The sequence below is a fragment of the Heterodontus francisci genome, unplaced genomic scaffold, assembly GCF_036365525.1.
Source record: "Heterodontus francisci isolate sHetFra1 unplaced genomic scaffold, sHetFra1.hap1 HAP1_SCAFFOLD_310, whole genome shotgun sequence".
NCBI classification, from domain to species: domain Eukaryota; kingdom Metazoa; phylum Chordata; class Chondrichthyes; order Heterodontiformes; family Heterodontidae; genus Heterodontus; species Heterodontus francisci.
In genome coordinates, this window is record NW_027142032.1 from 1,070,318 (window position 1) to 1,085,377 (window position 15,060).

The 15,060-nt window shown below is 45.2% G+C and overlaps 1 protein-coding gene across 1 annotated transcript; it reads left to right on the forward strand.

Annotated features, from left to right (window-relative positions):
• The first annotated feature begins 3,372 nt into the window (after nucleotides 1–3,372).
• LOC137366326 (probable G-protein coupled receptor 139) lies at nucleotides 3,373–5,546 on the forward strand. Its single transcript, XM_068028223.1, has 2 exons — nucleotides 3,373–3,472; nucleotides 4,645–5,546. Exons 1-2 carry the CDS (start codon nucleotides 3,373–3,375, stop codon nucleotides 5,544–5,546), a joined length of 1,002 nt encoding a protein of 333 aa, XP_067884324.1.
• Nucleotides 5,547–15,060: the final 9,514 nt, after the last annotated feature.

Below are 15,060 nucleotides of genomic sequence, written 5' to 3' on the forward strand. Positions count from 1 at the left end.
TGGACCTTTTGGGGAATGGAGATGCACGGTCGCGTTTTTGACTGATGGAAGGTGGAGGTTGGGTTGCCAGTGAGGAGTGAATTGGAGTAATATTGTCAGGAAATGGTCCAGTTCTTATTTTACTGGAGCATTTAACCACTGTAGAATGAATTGATAAAGTAACAGAGAGGAATGTCAATGGAGCATGCTCAGAGTCTGTCCCCTAATATCACCCATAGTAAGTTCTCATCCTGAACATGGATTTAACTATCCTCGTGTCAAAGTTTACATTTTAACTCCTTGTGTCCCTAGATTCAGTGTATACTGTGGAGAAATCCGTAGCATTTATTCATGAATCATTGGGAGTGAACATTGTCATTTCAATTACATGGCATGTGAAGCTGTTCATTATTGTCAGATCTGCCTTGTCGGATTACGTTTTTCAGCCTTATCCCCAAGAGAGATCTGATTATAATATTTTGCTGGACTTAGAGAAATTTATTTTGTAGGCACCATTTTAATTACATCGCAGACAAGGCAGCTGATGTTATGTGCTTGTTCAAGTGATTGTCACTAATAGCAATGATCAGGGGTATAACCATGTCAGTAGAGACTTGTCCCCTGTATAAATCAGGGCCTACTGATATGTACCAGCTCCAAGCGACTACCAGAGCTTTGGAAATCAGAACAACATCAGTTGCTGCTTCTCACAGAAATGGTATATCCAGTAATTATCAGATTGAGGATATTTACTATCCATTTCTAGCGAACATTGGAGTTCCCGGTAAGCTGCTGTCTCCAGCTGTTAATGTTGCAAATCAATATTAAATCGACTGCTATATTTGATAATGTTTTCCTTGCTGAATGGTTTACACAGTCGTCTGTTCAGTTCGGTCAGTTGAATTATGGACTGTTTGAAGGCTCTGCAAATTTTGTGCTGTTGCAGAGGCATAATGACTGTGATGATCTTTGTTCATCAAATCCTTGCATTAGTATTGGATTATCCACTATACCGAATTTCTTGCCCTTTGTTAGAATGTCTTTGGATTCTACATGTTCGGGCTTGTATGAGTTCTTTTATCTGTAATGATTTTTGTTGATCTATCCCTCAGAACGAGATGAGATTAATATTTCAAATGGATGTATTGGGATCAGGTTCTCGGGCTAAGTACGTAAGAATATAAGCAATAGGAACAGGCGTCGGCCATTTGGCCTTTCGATCCTCCTCCACAATACATTAAGAAGATTTGTGATTTGATTTCAGTCTCAAAACCATTTTCTGGCTTGTTCTCCATAGCTCTTGACTAGCCTATAGTTCAAATATCTCTCTATCTTAGCCTTGAATATAATCAATGACTCCGCCTGTGCAGCTCTCTGGGGTCGAGAATTCCAAAGGTTCATGACTCTCACAGAAAATGAATTCCTCCTCAGCTCCACTTGAAATATGCATCTTTTTCCCCCAAGTTCCAGATTCCCCCTCGAGGAGAAACATCCTCTCACCATCCGCCTGTGAAGCTTCCTCGGAATTCTATATTTCAATATTTGTCCCATACTTCTAAACTCTGAAGTATATTGGCCGAAACTATTCAACCTTTCCTCGCACGAAAGCCCCTAGAACACCAGGAGTCATCGGAAAGAACCTTCTCTGAACCTCCCTCAATGCATGTATATTCGTTCTTAAATAAGGAGAACAGAACTGTACACAGTAATCTCGGTGTGTTTCCTTCAAAGGTTCTAAGAGCAGTTATCAGAGGATCAGGTGTTGTGGAACTAACCTGAGAGGTGATATTGCTTCATGAATCGAATTTTGGTGATTTATAATGAGGCAGTTCAGTGTCCTGGTTCCACAACTTTAAGGGCTGGATTTTAAAGGGTCCCCGACGCTGAGAACAGTAGATGGGGGGAAGGGGGCATGAAAATCGCACCAGATCGCACCGACCCCGCAGCCGGTATGACCCTTCCCAATCTCAGCGGCTGCAGCTTCATAATATGCAAATATGTACCTTTCTTTCATTAATGTGCAGGCCGCAGCGATTCTGCCAGCAGGTTTGGCTCGTCATTGGGGCGGTTGCTAATGCCGCAACTTCCAATCCCCGTTCGGGGAAATGAGGCGCGACACATGTGGGGAGGGGTGGATCATTTTCCTAGTGCGGCGGGGGTGGGGGTGGGAGCGGGGTTACAATGCTGCAGATTGGGCGAAGTGGTAATGGGAAGGTGTAAAGGTCAAAGGTTCCGAAATTTGGGGGAGGCAGGTGAAAGGTCAAATATTAAGAGTAGGTATTTGGGGGGGCGGGGGTAGAGGGTAGTGGGACAAAGGGCAGGAATGATGTGTAATTCCATTGGGGGTGCTGGGAGAGGGCATGGAAATGTTTTCTTATTCAATTTTCTAAACGTTAAATTAACGGTGCCTCTGAAAATTTAAGTGATCATTCAGGGCTTTAAAAACGACGCCGGCGCCTGGGCATTGCTGCCGGATGCCGTTCCCAGTGACTGCTCTCCCGTTATCTGCGCGTTATCGGGAGTTGCGGGGCAACCTCCAAGGCCATGCTAATGAGCCGCCGCATTTGGAATCAGCGATGCTTCGTGACTTGGTGCCAGATGTGCGGGCTGCAAATTTTATTGGTTATCAGTTTTCTGAAGTATTTCCTTGCGGGAATCTGACGCTACTTCAAAGGTCTGGCAACTGAACTGAGCTGGCTTCTCATCCTTTAGCATTTCCTTCTCTGATTCACGACGGTTCTATTCATTTAATATCAGAGGAATTCATTGTAAATGTGTTGATTTTATGCTGTATCAGTTTAGACTGGATTTGTTGGAATCATGAGCCCTTCTATTTAGTTGCAGATTATAAATCGCAGGGTTGATGTTGTAGTTTTGTTGACTGAACAAACCAACAAACTTACTCTGGACTTTAAAACTGCAGGTGACGAAATTTCAAATAACGTGGATTCTGTCTGGAAGAGGCACTAAATTTTATTTATTCTATGTATTGTAGATAGAGTTAATCCTGTGCTGGCGGGACTGATGTATGGGGAGAGATTGAGTCGCTTCGGTTTATATTCGCTGGAGTTCAGATGAGTGAGAGGGGTTCTCTCAGAAATCTATAAAATTCTGACAGTACTTGGCAGGGTCGATGCAGGAAGGATGTTCCCGATGGTGGGGGAGTCCAGAACCAGGGGTCATAGTTTAAGGATACGGGGTAAACCTTTCAGGACTGAGATGAGGAGAAATTACTTCTCACAGAGTGGTGAGCCTGTGGAATTCGCGACTACAGTAAGCTGTTAACGCCATTTAAAGAATATGTTGTGACTGTGGAGTGGTTGGACTGAATTAACAGTGCAAGCCTCTAGTCTCGGTCGTAACAATAAGTTTGAAGCACAACTTGGGATCGGAATGTGTGCTGAGGGTCACTTGAGAAAGCAGCCTTCATGTAGATTGAAATTGGTACTTGGGATACAGTTTCTGGATCGGAATAATGCTGTGTCCTGGCAATGTAAGATAAACGAAAATTGTGATCCACACAGAGACATTGTGTTGCATATGTAAATAAAAGCAAAATACTGCAGATGCTGGAAATCTGAAATTAAAACAGAAAGTGCTCTAAACACACAGAAGATCTGTCAGCATCTGGAGAGTGAGAAAAAAAGTTAACGTTTCAGATCCGTGACCTTTCATCAGAACATTCTGAGCTGTATTCATGCTGGATTGTGGATGGTGGTTTACCTGAATAATCATGTTGAGTGAACATGTGGAGGCTTGGATAATCTGGAGAAGTGATTGGAGAGCATACGAGCTGTGGATAGATAAAGTTGACTGAGATAGAGAGCAAACGAGAAGGAATATGGAGAATGAAACAGACAGAGAGACAGGATCGAAGGAGAAAGCTAGGGAGAGAAGCCATAGTGTGAATAATCGACAAAGATGAAATGCTGAACTTTCCAGAACAATGACTGTGAAACTGTGCATTGAAGGTATGATGAGCATTTTACCAGATTGGGTGAGTTTTACTGCTGGACTCGCTCCCTATGCGTTTAACCGTGTCATATCCTCAACCTCTTTGAGTGAATGTTCCTCTTCATTATTTCTGAACTGAGTAAATAACTGAGTGGAACCAGTTATTTACTGACTGCATTCCTTGCTTTACTTTGTTTACTTTCCAAACCCTTCAGGACCCGCCTCCCTTCCAGTCCCCAAATGACCTTTTCTCTCTCTCCCTCCAATCTACTCAATTTTTCAGCCTCCATCGGCCTCTTCCTCCTGATCTGAAGTCACCGCAGCGGCTTCCGACCTTTTTACGTTTTGAGACAGCCCCTGCTCTCTCTCTTAACCATTAAAGCAAAAAGGCCCCCCTTTACCCTCACTATCTCGGCCATTGATCTGGAGGCGAAACTAGATTTAAACCATTGGATTGCTTGTTTGAAAACCCCCATCTCCCTTCCGCACTGACACGACGGCCTCACTGTATCCAGTGATCATTATATTTCACCTTTATTTTTACAAATCAATTTCTCAATGAATAATTTATATTGCATTCAAAACCATTCTCTTCAGAAAGTTCTGGATGCTGCAACAAAGCTGTAAATTTCACCCCAGATCCTGTCAAACTGCTGTTTTAGTTTGAGGTCTGATCAGTAATTTTCCTGCTTCCCTTTTTATCTCTTTCAGTTAACCTGGTGGCGATTCTGATTCTGTCCCGAGGAAAGTGTGGTCTCTCCAAATGTATCACTCGCTACATGGTGGGAATGGCAGTGGCTGATCTCCTGGTCGTCATCACAGATCCCATATTGAGGTGGATTCCGTTGATTTATTTCCCAGATTCATTCCTGTCCATTACTTCCATTTGCAGTTCAGTTAATTTCCTGATTTTTGCAAGCACAATGATCTCTGTCTGGCTGACAGTTGCTTTCATCTTTGATCGATTTGTAACCATTTCTGATGAGAAGCTGAAGACAAAATATTGCACTGAGAGAACAGCGGCTGTTGTTATTGGAACAGTGAGTGTGCTGTGCTCTTTAGAATGTGTTCCCTGGTACTTTATGTATGAACCGGAATATATAATTGATAATGTTCCCTGGTACTGTATCCCGAAACAGAGCTTCTATAATTCCCCCCAATGGACTGCGTTTGAGTTGCTTCACCGCATTTTAAATCCTTGTGTCCCGTTCTTTATGATGTTGCTGCTCAATGCTCTGACGGCCAGACGTATTTTAACGGCCAGTAGACTCCGCAGGGGACTCTGGGGCCTCAGCAGTGGAGAGAATCGCAATGACCCAGAGATGAAGAATCGAAAAAAATCCATCATTTTACTGTTTAGTATATCTGGCAGTTTTATACTGTTATGGGTGACGCAGGTTGTCGTTTACATCTATCAGCGAATTACAAAGCTATATCCTTCCTCCACCAACGACCCTCTCTATATCACAAGGGAAACAGCAGCAATGCTGCAGCTTCTCAGCTCCTGCACCAACACGTGTATTTACGTTGTCACACAAAGTAAGTTCAGAGAGGAGCTGAAGAAGGTCGTGCAATACCTACTCAATCTAATTGCTAAATTAGTTAAATCATAGAAAAGTGAATGTTTCCATGTTCTAGCACTAAAATCCGTTCCAGATTCCACAGTCTAAACTCACGACATGGTGGGAAACTTTCTATTCAATGCACAGAACGCTGAGATGATTGTAAACTTGATTTTGTAATATTTTATTCAACGACGGACCTAATGAGACTGGTTCTCTTTGCAGAAGAGGCGTAATTCTTTTCTCAAAAATGACGGTGCTAAAGAGCAGAGCTGAACATCAACTGAAGCAGCTCTCAGTCAAAGGAGCTTCCGTTAGCTTGATGACAGAGTGACAGGGTGGTGTACTGGTATTGTCACTGAGCTAATAATCCAGTAGCCCATGCTAATGCCTTGAGGACATGGGCTCAAATCTCATCATAGTGGCTGATGGAATTCAAATTCAAGTAATTCATAAAAATATGGAAATGTAAGATGGTCTCAGTAATAGTGCAATGGAATCTAAAGTGAAATGGTCGAACAATTTCCTTACGGAAGAGACCTGACCCAGCTGTATCTCTATTTACACACGTTGGCACAAAGAGAGTGTCAGAGGTGGAGTGAGAGATAAAGGGAGGGACATAGAGAGAGAGGGGGGGTGTGGGGAGATACAGAACTAGGTAGAGAGAGAGAGTTATAAAGAGCGAGGGAGATATGGACAGAGATACCGAAACAGGGGAAGGTGGATAGGGGCAGACATGAGAAAGGAAGAGACATAGAGAGAGGATGAGACAAGTTGTAGCAATCAGTAACATTCCCATTCTCTGCCCAGTCCTTTGTTGGAGGGCAAGTGTGAGGGTTTTAGGGGCGAATACCTTCTGGAAATCGAAATATTCTTCTTTCATACTTTGTCCCTTTGTCCCTCTGTTTCGGTGTATGTGTGTCTATGCCTGTTTCTCTCTCCTCTCTCAGAACCACAGTAAAACTCCACCTACATCTGTTAGCCATTTTAAGTTGGCTACTTTTGGTGACACTACAGCTGCAGAGGATGTAATTCCTTATGCAGGATGGTAAGAAACCTGTTTCCTGATATTTAACAGCATATTCTGTAGGCTTTGTATAATGTAATTGATTAATCCACAGTAATCAATCAAATCTGACATTGATTACTGCTTGATGTTCTCTCGGTTTACTTTCCTCCCAGAGCTGATTAAAAACACTGATATTAGTGTCGAGGGGAGTTCCAGTTTACCTCAGTGTTTTGAAAATATCAAATCCTGATCCCATTCCCAGCAAAGTATATTATATTATGGGACGCTGCAAATGTTGTTGCGCTCAATGCAGACGGTACCTTAATGTTGCAATAGGATGGTGTCATTTATTTTCGGATAACAGTCAACCCACAGGGGAAATGAATCACTGGGTCACCATTCTGAACAAACACTAAAGTATTCCAGAAAGCGAGGCAGACAAATTCAACACAAGATTCATGTTCTGAGTCTCGCTGGTCTGTTCTGATTTTCTGATGGGTACCATCAGCCTAGATGTTGTGCACTACCCTGGACCTACAATTATTGAACTCAGAGGCAAGATTACTACATACTGAGCCACAGCTTGCTCAAATGTTCCCTTGGAAATTTTGTTGCTTTGTGCGGCCATGTTTTTGCCCTGTGCGTGGCCCCTTTAAGTTTTTAATGGATCTGAGCAGATGTGTGTAATTTATCACGGAACAGGACCTGCATGGTACCTTCCAAGCTGCTGCACTAAGCTTTGCGGGAACACTGACCGACACTGTCCATCCCAGTCTCTTCCTTGTTCTCTCCAGTTTTCTTTCCCCATTGCTATCCTTCCCTCTCGCCGTTATTGTCTCTCTGTATTTATCCCTGTCTTCCTCACTATTACTCTCTCCATCTGGCTGGAGGGGGAGAAATAGAGACATAATATAGAGGCAGCTTTACTCTATATCCAACCCCACACTGCACCTGCCCTGGGAGTGTTTGATAGAACAGAGACGACAGAGATTGACGCTGACGCTAGATCCTTTCCATACCTCTTCGTCTCAAAACCTCTCTTTCCTGTTTGAAGATGCTCCTTAAAACCAACTTTTTTGACCACCTATATGGTCACCTAGCCTAATATCTCCTTACGTAGCTCGGTGCCAATTATTTATTTAGAATCATCGAGTCGTACAGCATAGAAACAGACCCTTCAGCCCACCGAGTCCATGCCGACCATAATGCCTATCTATACTAATCCCACCTGCCTGCATTAATTCCATATCCCTCTCTGCCTTGCTCATCCAAATGCATGCCCAGATGCCTCTTAAATGTTGCTACTGTTCCTCCCTCCACCACCTCCTCTGGCAGCTCATTCCGGATACCCACTATTCTTTGTGTGAAAAATTTACCCCTTTGATCCCCTTTAAACCTCCTCCCTCTCACCTTAAATCTATGCCCCCTAGTTTTAGTCACCCCTACCATGGGAAACAGACTCTGGTATGTACTCTATTTACGCCTCTCATAACTTTATATACCTCTGTCATGTCCCTTTTAACCTCCTTTGTTCCAGGGAAAATAGACCCAGCCTATCCAATCTCCCTTTATAATTCAAGCCCTCCATAACAGACAACAACATCCTTGTGAATCTTTTCTGCACCCTCTCTAGCTTAATCACAACTTTCCTGCAGTGCGGCGACCAGAACTGCACACAGTACTCCAAATGCGGCCTTAACAACGTTATGTACAACTGGAGCATGGCGTCCCAACTCTTGCACTCAATGCCTCGGCCGATGAAGGCAAGCATGCCATATGCCTTCTTCACCTCCCTGTCTACCTGTGTTGCCACTTTCAGGGAACTTTGTACTTGCACCCCAAGGTCTCTCTGATCAAGAACAATTCCCAGGGCCCTGCCATTCACTGTTTATGTCCTTCCATGGTTTAACTTCCCAAAATACATTATTTCGCACTAGTCTGCGTTAACTTCCATTCGCTAATCCCTTTCCCACTTTTCCAGTTGATCTATAACCTGTTCCAACCTTAGACAACCTTCTTCACTGTCCACTATACCACCAATTCTGCTCTCATCTGTCAACTTACTAATCATGACCCCTACATTCACATCCAAGTCATGAATATATATGGCAAACAACCGAGGGCCCATCACCGATCCCTGCAGCACACCACTGGTCACGGGCCTTAAATCAGAAAGATAAACCTCCACTACCACCCTCTGCCTCCTATCACCAAGCCAATTTTGTATCCAATTTGCTAGCTCACCCTGGATCCCATGTGTTTGAACCTTCTGGCCAGCCTACTATTCGGGACATTGTCAAAGGCCTTGGTAAAGTCAATGTAGACAACGTCCATCGCCCTGCCCTCTTCGATCCTCTTGGTCACCTCCTCGGAAAACACAATCAAATTCTTGAGGTATGATTTCCCACGCACAGCCCAATGCTGACTATCCCTAATCAGACCATGCCTTTCCAAATGCATATAAATGCTTTCTTTCAGAATCCCTTCCAATAACTTTCCCACCACTGATGGAAGGCTCACTGGCCTGTAGTTACTTGGCTTATACCTGCTGCCCTTCTTAAATAAAGGCGCAACATTAGCTATCCTCCAGTCTTCCTGTACCTAACCCGTGGATAGCGATGATACAAAAATCTCTGCCAGGGCCCCAGCAATCTCCTCCCTTGCTTCCCATAATATCCTTGGCTACACCTGGTCAGGTTCTGGGGATTTATCCACCTTAATGCGCTTCAAAACCTCCAACACCTCTTCCTTTGTAATGTTGATATGCTCCAGGATATCGGTGTTCCCTCTCTTGAACTCACTAGCTTCCATGACCTTCTCCACGGTAAGTACAGACGAGTAGTATTCTTTTAAGACTTTGCCCATTTCCCGTGGCTCCACACATGGATTACCACACTGATCCGTAATGGGACCTACTCTCAACCTAGCGACCCTTTTACGCTTAATATACTGATAGAACCTTTTAGGGTCTGCCAGGGAAATCTCATGGTTCTTTTTCGCCCTCTTACTTTCATTCTAAAGTGTACTGCAACATCACCTATACTCATCGAGGGACTCGCTTGATTCCAGCTGCCTATACGTGACATCTGCCTCCTTCTTTTTCCTGACCTCAACATCCCTCGTCAACCAAAGTTCCCTAAACTTGGCAGCCTTGCCCTTACATCTAACAGGAACATGCCGGCCCTGAACTCTTCCTATCTCACTGTCAAAAGCCTCCCGCTTGCCAGACGTCCCTTTACCTGCAAACAGTCTCTCCCATTCCACTTTTGAGAGTTTCCGTCTGATATCATCGAAATTAGCCATCCGTCAATTTAGGACTTCAACCTGAGGACCAGTCCTATCCTTTTATTTAATCCTATATAGTTAATTGTGACATAATTTAGTAAGGATTTAATAAGTATTTATTTATTTGAAGTTAATTTATTAATTAGTGCTAGAAAGGTCAGTTAGAGGGGTGAAGTGCTTCACCTTTGAGATGTGGGAGGTCCGTGACGCTTCCAGCGTTCCGGACGACTACATCTGCATGAAGTGGACCCAATTGCAGCTCCTCACAGACCGCATGGATCGGTTGGAGCGGCAACTGGATGCACTTTGGAGCATGCAGCTGGCAGAAAGCGTCATAGGCAGGAGTTTTAGAGAAGTGGTTCCACCCAAGGTGCAGGCAGATAGATGGGTGATCGCTAGAAGGGGCAGGCAGTCAGTGCAGGAATCCACTGTGGCTCTCACCCTCTCGAACATGTATTCCGTTTTGGATACTGTTGGGCGGGATGGCTATCAGGGGAAAACAACAGCAGCAGCCAGAGCAGTGGCACCACGGCTGGCACTGTTGATCAGCAGGGAGGGACAAAGCGCAGAAGAGCAATCGTTACAGGGGACTCTATAGTCAGGGGCACAGAAAGGCGCTTCTGTGGACGTGAAAGAGACTCCAGGATGGTATGTTGCCTGCCTGGTGCCCGGGTCAAGGATGTCTCTAAACGGACAGGGGGAGTTCTGTAGGGGGAGGCTGAATAGCCAGAGGTTGCGGTGCACATCAGTACCAATGACATAGGCAGGAAGAGTGACGAGATCCTGCAGGGGGAGTTTAGGGCGAAAAGTAGAATGTTAAGAGGACAGGACCTCTAGGGTTGTAATCTCAATATTGCTCCCTGTGCCTCGTGTCACTGAGGTTAGAAAAAGGAAGATAGTGCAGCTAAACACGTGGCTGAACAGCTGGTGTAGAAGGGAGGTTTTCAGATATCTGGATCACTGGGAACTCTTCAGAGAGATGTGGGACATGTACAAGAAGGACGGGTTGCATATAAACTGGAGGGGCACAAATATCTTCGCTGCGAAGTTTGCTAGCGTCACTCGGGAGGGTTTAAACGAGTGTGGCAGGGGGGTGGGAACCAGAGCAGTAGGACAGCAAGTGAAATAAATGAGGGAGAACTAGTAAATTATGCCAGTAAGACTAAGAGGAAGAGCAGGCAGGGAGATGTTGCGGAGTACAGCGGGACTCGTGGTCTGAAGTGCATTTGTTTCAATGAGAGAAGTATAACAGGTAAGGCAGATGAAGCTAGAGCTTGGATTAATATTTGGAACTATGATGTTGCTGCTATTACAGAGACTTGGTTGAGGGAAGGACAGGGTTGGCAGCTAAATGTTCCAGCATTTGAAAGCTTCAGGCGGGATAGAGGGGGATGTAAAAGGGGTGGGTGAGTTGCATTACTGGTTAAGGAGAATATCACAGCTGTACTGTGGGAAGACACCTCGGAGGGGTCATGCAACGAGGCAATATGGGAGGAGTTCAGGAATAGGAAGGGTGCAGTTACGATGTTAGGGGTTTACTGCAGGCCTCCCAACAGCCAGCGGGAGGTAGCGGAGCGCAAATGTTGACAGATTTTGGAAAGATGTAAAGTAGTTGATGTTGTAGTGGAGGGTGATTTTAACTTCTCCTCTTTTGACTGGGACTCACTTAGTGCTCGGGGCTTGGATGGGGTAAAATTTGTAAGGAGCATCCAGGAGGGTTTCTTGAAACAATATGCAGATAGTCCAACTAGGGATAGGGTCGTACTGGACCTTTTATTGGGGAATGAGCCTGGTCAGGAGGTCGAAGATTCAGTCGGGGAGCATTTCGGGAACAGTGACCATAATTCCATAAGTTTTAAGGTACTTGTGGATAAGGATAAGAGTAGTCCTCGGGTGAATGTGCTAAATTGGGGGAAGGCTAATTATAACAATATTGGGCAGGAACTGAAGAATTTAGATTGGGGGCGGCTGTTTGAAGGTAAATCAACATCTGATATGTGGGAGTCTTTCAAACGTCCGTTGATTAGAATCCAGGACCAGCATGTTCCTGTGAGGAAGAAGGATAAGTTTGGCAAGTTTCGGGAAACTTGGGTAACGCGGGATATCGTGAGCCAAGTCAGAAAGAAAAAGGAAGCATTCGTAAGGGCTGGAAGGCTAGGAACAGTCGAAGCCCTTGAGGAATAAAAAGACAGTAGGAAGGAACTTAAGCGAGGAGTCAGGAGGGCTAAAAGCGGCCATGAAATATCATTGGCAAACAGGATTAAGGAAAATCCCAAGGCTTTTTATACGTGTATGAAGAGCAAGAGGGCAACCAAGGAAAGTGTTGGCCCACTCAAGGACAGAGACGGGAATATATCTGTGGAGCCAGAAGAAATGGGCGCGGTACTAAATGAGTACTTTGCATCAGTATTCACCAAAGGGAAGGGCTTGCTGGATGATGAGCCTAAGGAAGGGAGTGTAGATAGTCTCGTTCATGTCGTTAACAAAAAGGAGGAGGTGTCGGGCGTCATGCAAAGCATTAAGGTAGATAAGTCCCCAGGGCCTGATGGGATCTACCCCAGAATACTGAGGGAGGCAAGGGATGAAATTGCTGAGGCCTTGACAGAAATCTTTGTTTCCTCATTGGCTACAGGTGAGATCCCAGAGGACTGGAGAATAGCCAATGTTGTTCCTTTGTTTAAGAAGGGTGCAAGGATAATCCAGGAAATTATAGGCCGGTGAGCCTTACGTCAGTGGTAGGGAAATTATTAGAGAGGATTCTTCGGGAGAGGATTTACTCCCAATGGAAACAAATGAACTCATTAGCGAGAGGCAGCATGGTTTTGTGAAGGGGAGGTCGTGTCTCACTAATTTCATTGATGGAGGAAGGGCAGTTGATGTTGTCCATATGGACTTCAGTAAAGCTTTTGACAAGGTCCCTCAGGGCACACTGGTACAAAAGGTGAAATCACACGGGATCAGAGGCGAGCTGGCAAGATGGATACAGATCTGGCTCGATCACAGAAGACAGAGGGAGCAATGGAATGGTGTTTTTCTGAATGGAGGGATGAGCCTAGTGGTGTTCCACATGGATCAGTGCTGGGACCTTTGTTGTTTGTAGTATATATAAATGATTAGGAGGAAAATATAGCTGGTCTGATTAGTACGTTTGTGGACGACACAAAGGTTCGTGGAGTTGCGGATAGTGATGAGGATTGTCGGAGGATACAGCAGGATATAGATCGGTTGGAGAGTTGGCGGAAAAATGGCAGATTGAGTTTAATCCGGACAAATGTGAGATAATGCATTTTGGAAGGTCTAATGCAGGTGGAAAGTATACAGTAAATGGCAGAACCTTTAGGAGGATTGACAGGCAGAGAGATCTGGGCGTACATGTCCACAGGTCACTGAAAGTGGCAACGCAGGTGGATAAGGTAGTCAAGAAGGCATACGGCATACTTGCCTTCATCGTTCAGGGCGAGAATATAAAAATTGGCAAGTCATCCTGCAGCTGTACAGAACTTTAGTTAGGCATCACTTAGAATTTTGCGTGTAATTCCGCTCGCCACACTACCAGAAGGACGTGGGGGCTTTGGAGAGGGTACAGAAGAGATTTACCAGGATGTTGCCTGGTCTGGAGGGCATTAGCTATGAGGAGAGGTTGGATAAACTCCGATTGTTTTCACTGGAACGACGGAGGTGGAGGGGCGACATGATAGAGCTTTATAAAGTTATCAGCAACATGGACTGAGTAGATAGTCAGAAGCTTTTTCCCAGGGTGGGATAGTCAGTTACTAGGGGACATAGGTTTAAGGTGCGAGGGGCAAAGTTTAGAGGGGATGAGCGAGGCAAGTTCTTTACACAGAGGGTGGTAAGGGCCTGGAACTTGCTGCCGGGGGAGCAGGTGGAAGCAGGTACGATAGCGACGTTTAAGAGGCATCTTGACAAATACATGAATAGGATGGGAATAGAGGTGTACGGTCCCTGGAAGTGCAGAAGGTTTTACTTTCGGCAGGCATCAAGATCGGCGCAGGCTTTTTTTTAGATTAGAGATACAGCACTGAAACAGGCCCTTCGGCCCACCGAGTCTGTGCCGACCAGCAACCACCCATTTATACCAATCCTACACTAATCCCATATTCCTACCAAACATCCCCATCTGTCCCTATATTTCCCTACCACCTACCTATACTAGCGACAATTTATAATGGCCAATTTACCTATCAACCTGCAAGTCTTTTGGCTTGTGGGAGGAAACCGGAGCACCCGGAGAAAACCCACGCAGACACAGGGAGAACTTGTAAACTCCACACAGGCAGTACCCAGAATCGAACCCGGGTCCCTGGAGCTGTGAGGCTGCAGTGCTAACCACTGCACCACTGTGCCGCTTGGAGGGACGAATGGCCTATTGCTGTGCTGTACTGCTCTTTGTTCTTTGTTCTTTTCCATAACTATCTTGAAGCAAGTAGAGTTATGGTCACTGGTCCCAAAGTGCTCCACCACTGATAGATCAACCACCTGCCCAGCTTCATTTACTAAGAGAAGGTCGAAGGTAGCCCCTTCCCTAGTAGGGTCATCCACATACTGCTTCAGAAAACTATCCTGGACACACTTGACAAATTCTTCCCCCTTTGACCCCTTAGCACTAAGGCAGTCCCAGTCAATATTAGGGAAGTTAAAAACACTTACTATTACAACCGTGTAATTCCTACACCTTTCTTTGATTTCCCTACATATATTTTCCTCCAATTCCGTCTGACTATTGGGGGGCCTATAGTATAATCCCATCAAAGTGATCCCGCCATTCTTATTTCTAAGTTCGACCCATATTGCCCTGCTGGATATTCCCCCCGGGATATCCTCTGTAAGTACTGCCATGATGTCCTCCCTAATCTATAGTGCAACTCCTTCCTCCTCTCTTTCCTCCACCTCTGTGATGCCGGAAGCATTTGTCCCCCAGAACATTGAGCTGCCAGTCCTGCCCATCCATCAACCACGTTTCTGTAATAGCTATAATATCTCAATCCCAGGTATTGATCCATGCTCTGAGTTCATCTGCCTGTTACCTGTCAGGCTTCTTGCATTAAAGTAAATGCCGTTTAGCTTCCCAGACCTTCCACGCTCCCTGTCCCGCCCCTGCCCGGCCTGGCTGCTGGATTTGCTTGCTTTAACGTCTACATTTGCCTCAGTTATCTCATCAGAGAGACTACTACTTTGGGTCCCACCCCCACCCCCTGCAAGCCTAGTTTAAACCCTCCCGAATAGTCCTAGCAAACCTGCCTGCAAGGATAT

Coding starts and splice junctions, on each gene's coding strand:
- LOC137366326 (XM_068028223.1), top strand. CDS start 3,373: ATGTGTGCTGAGGGTCACTTGAGAAAGCAGCCTTCATGTAGATTGAAA. Junction 3,473..4,644: donor TAATGCTGTGTCCTGGCAAT/GTAAGATAAACG, acceptor TATCTCTTTCAG/TTAACCTGGTGGCGATTCTG.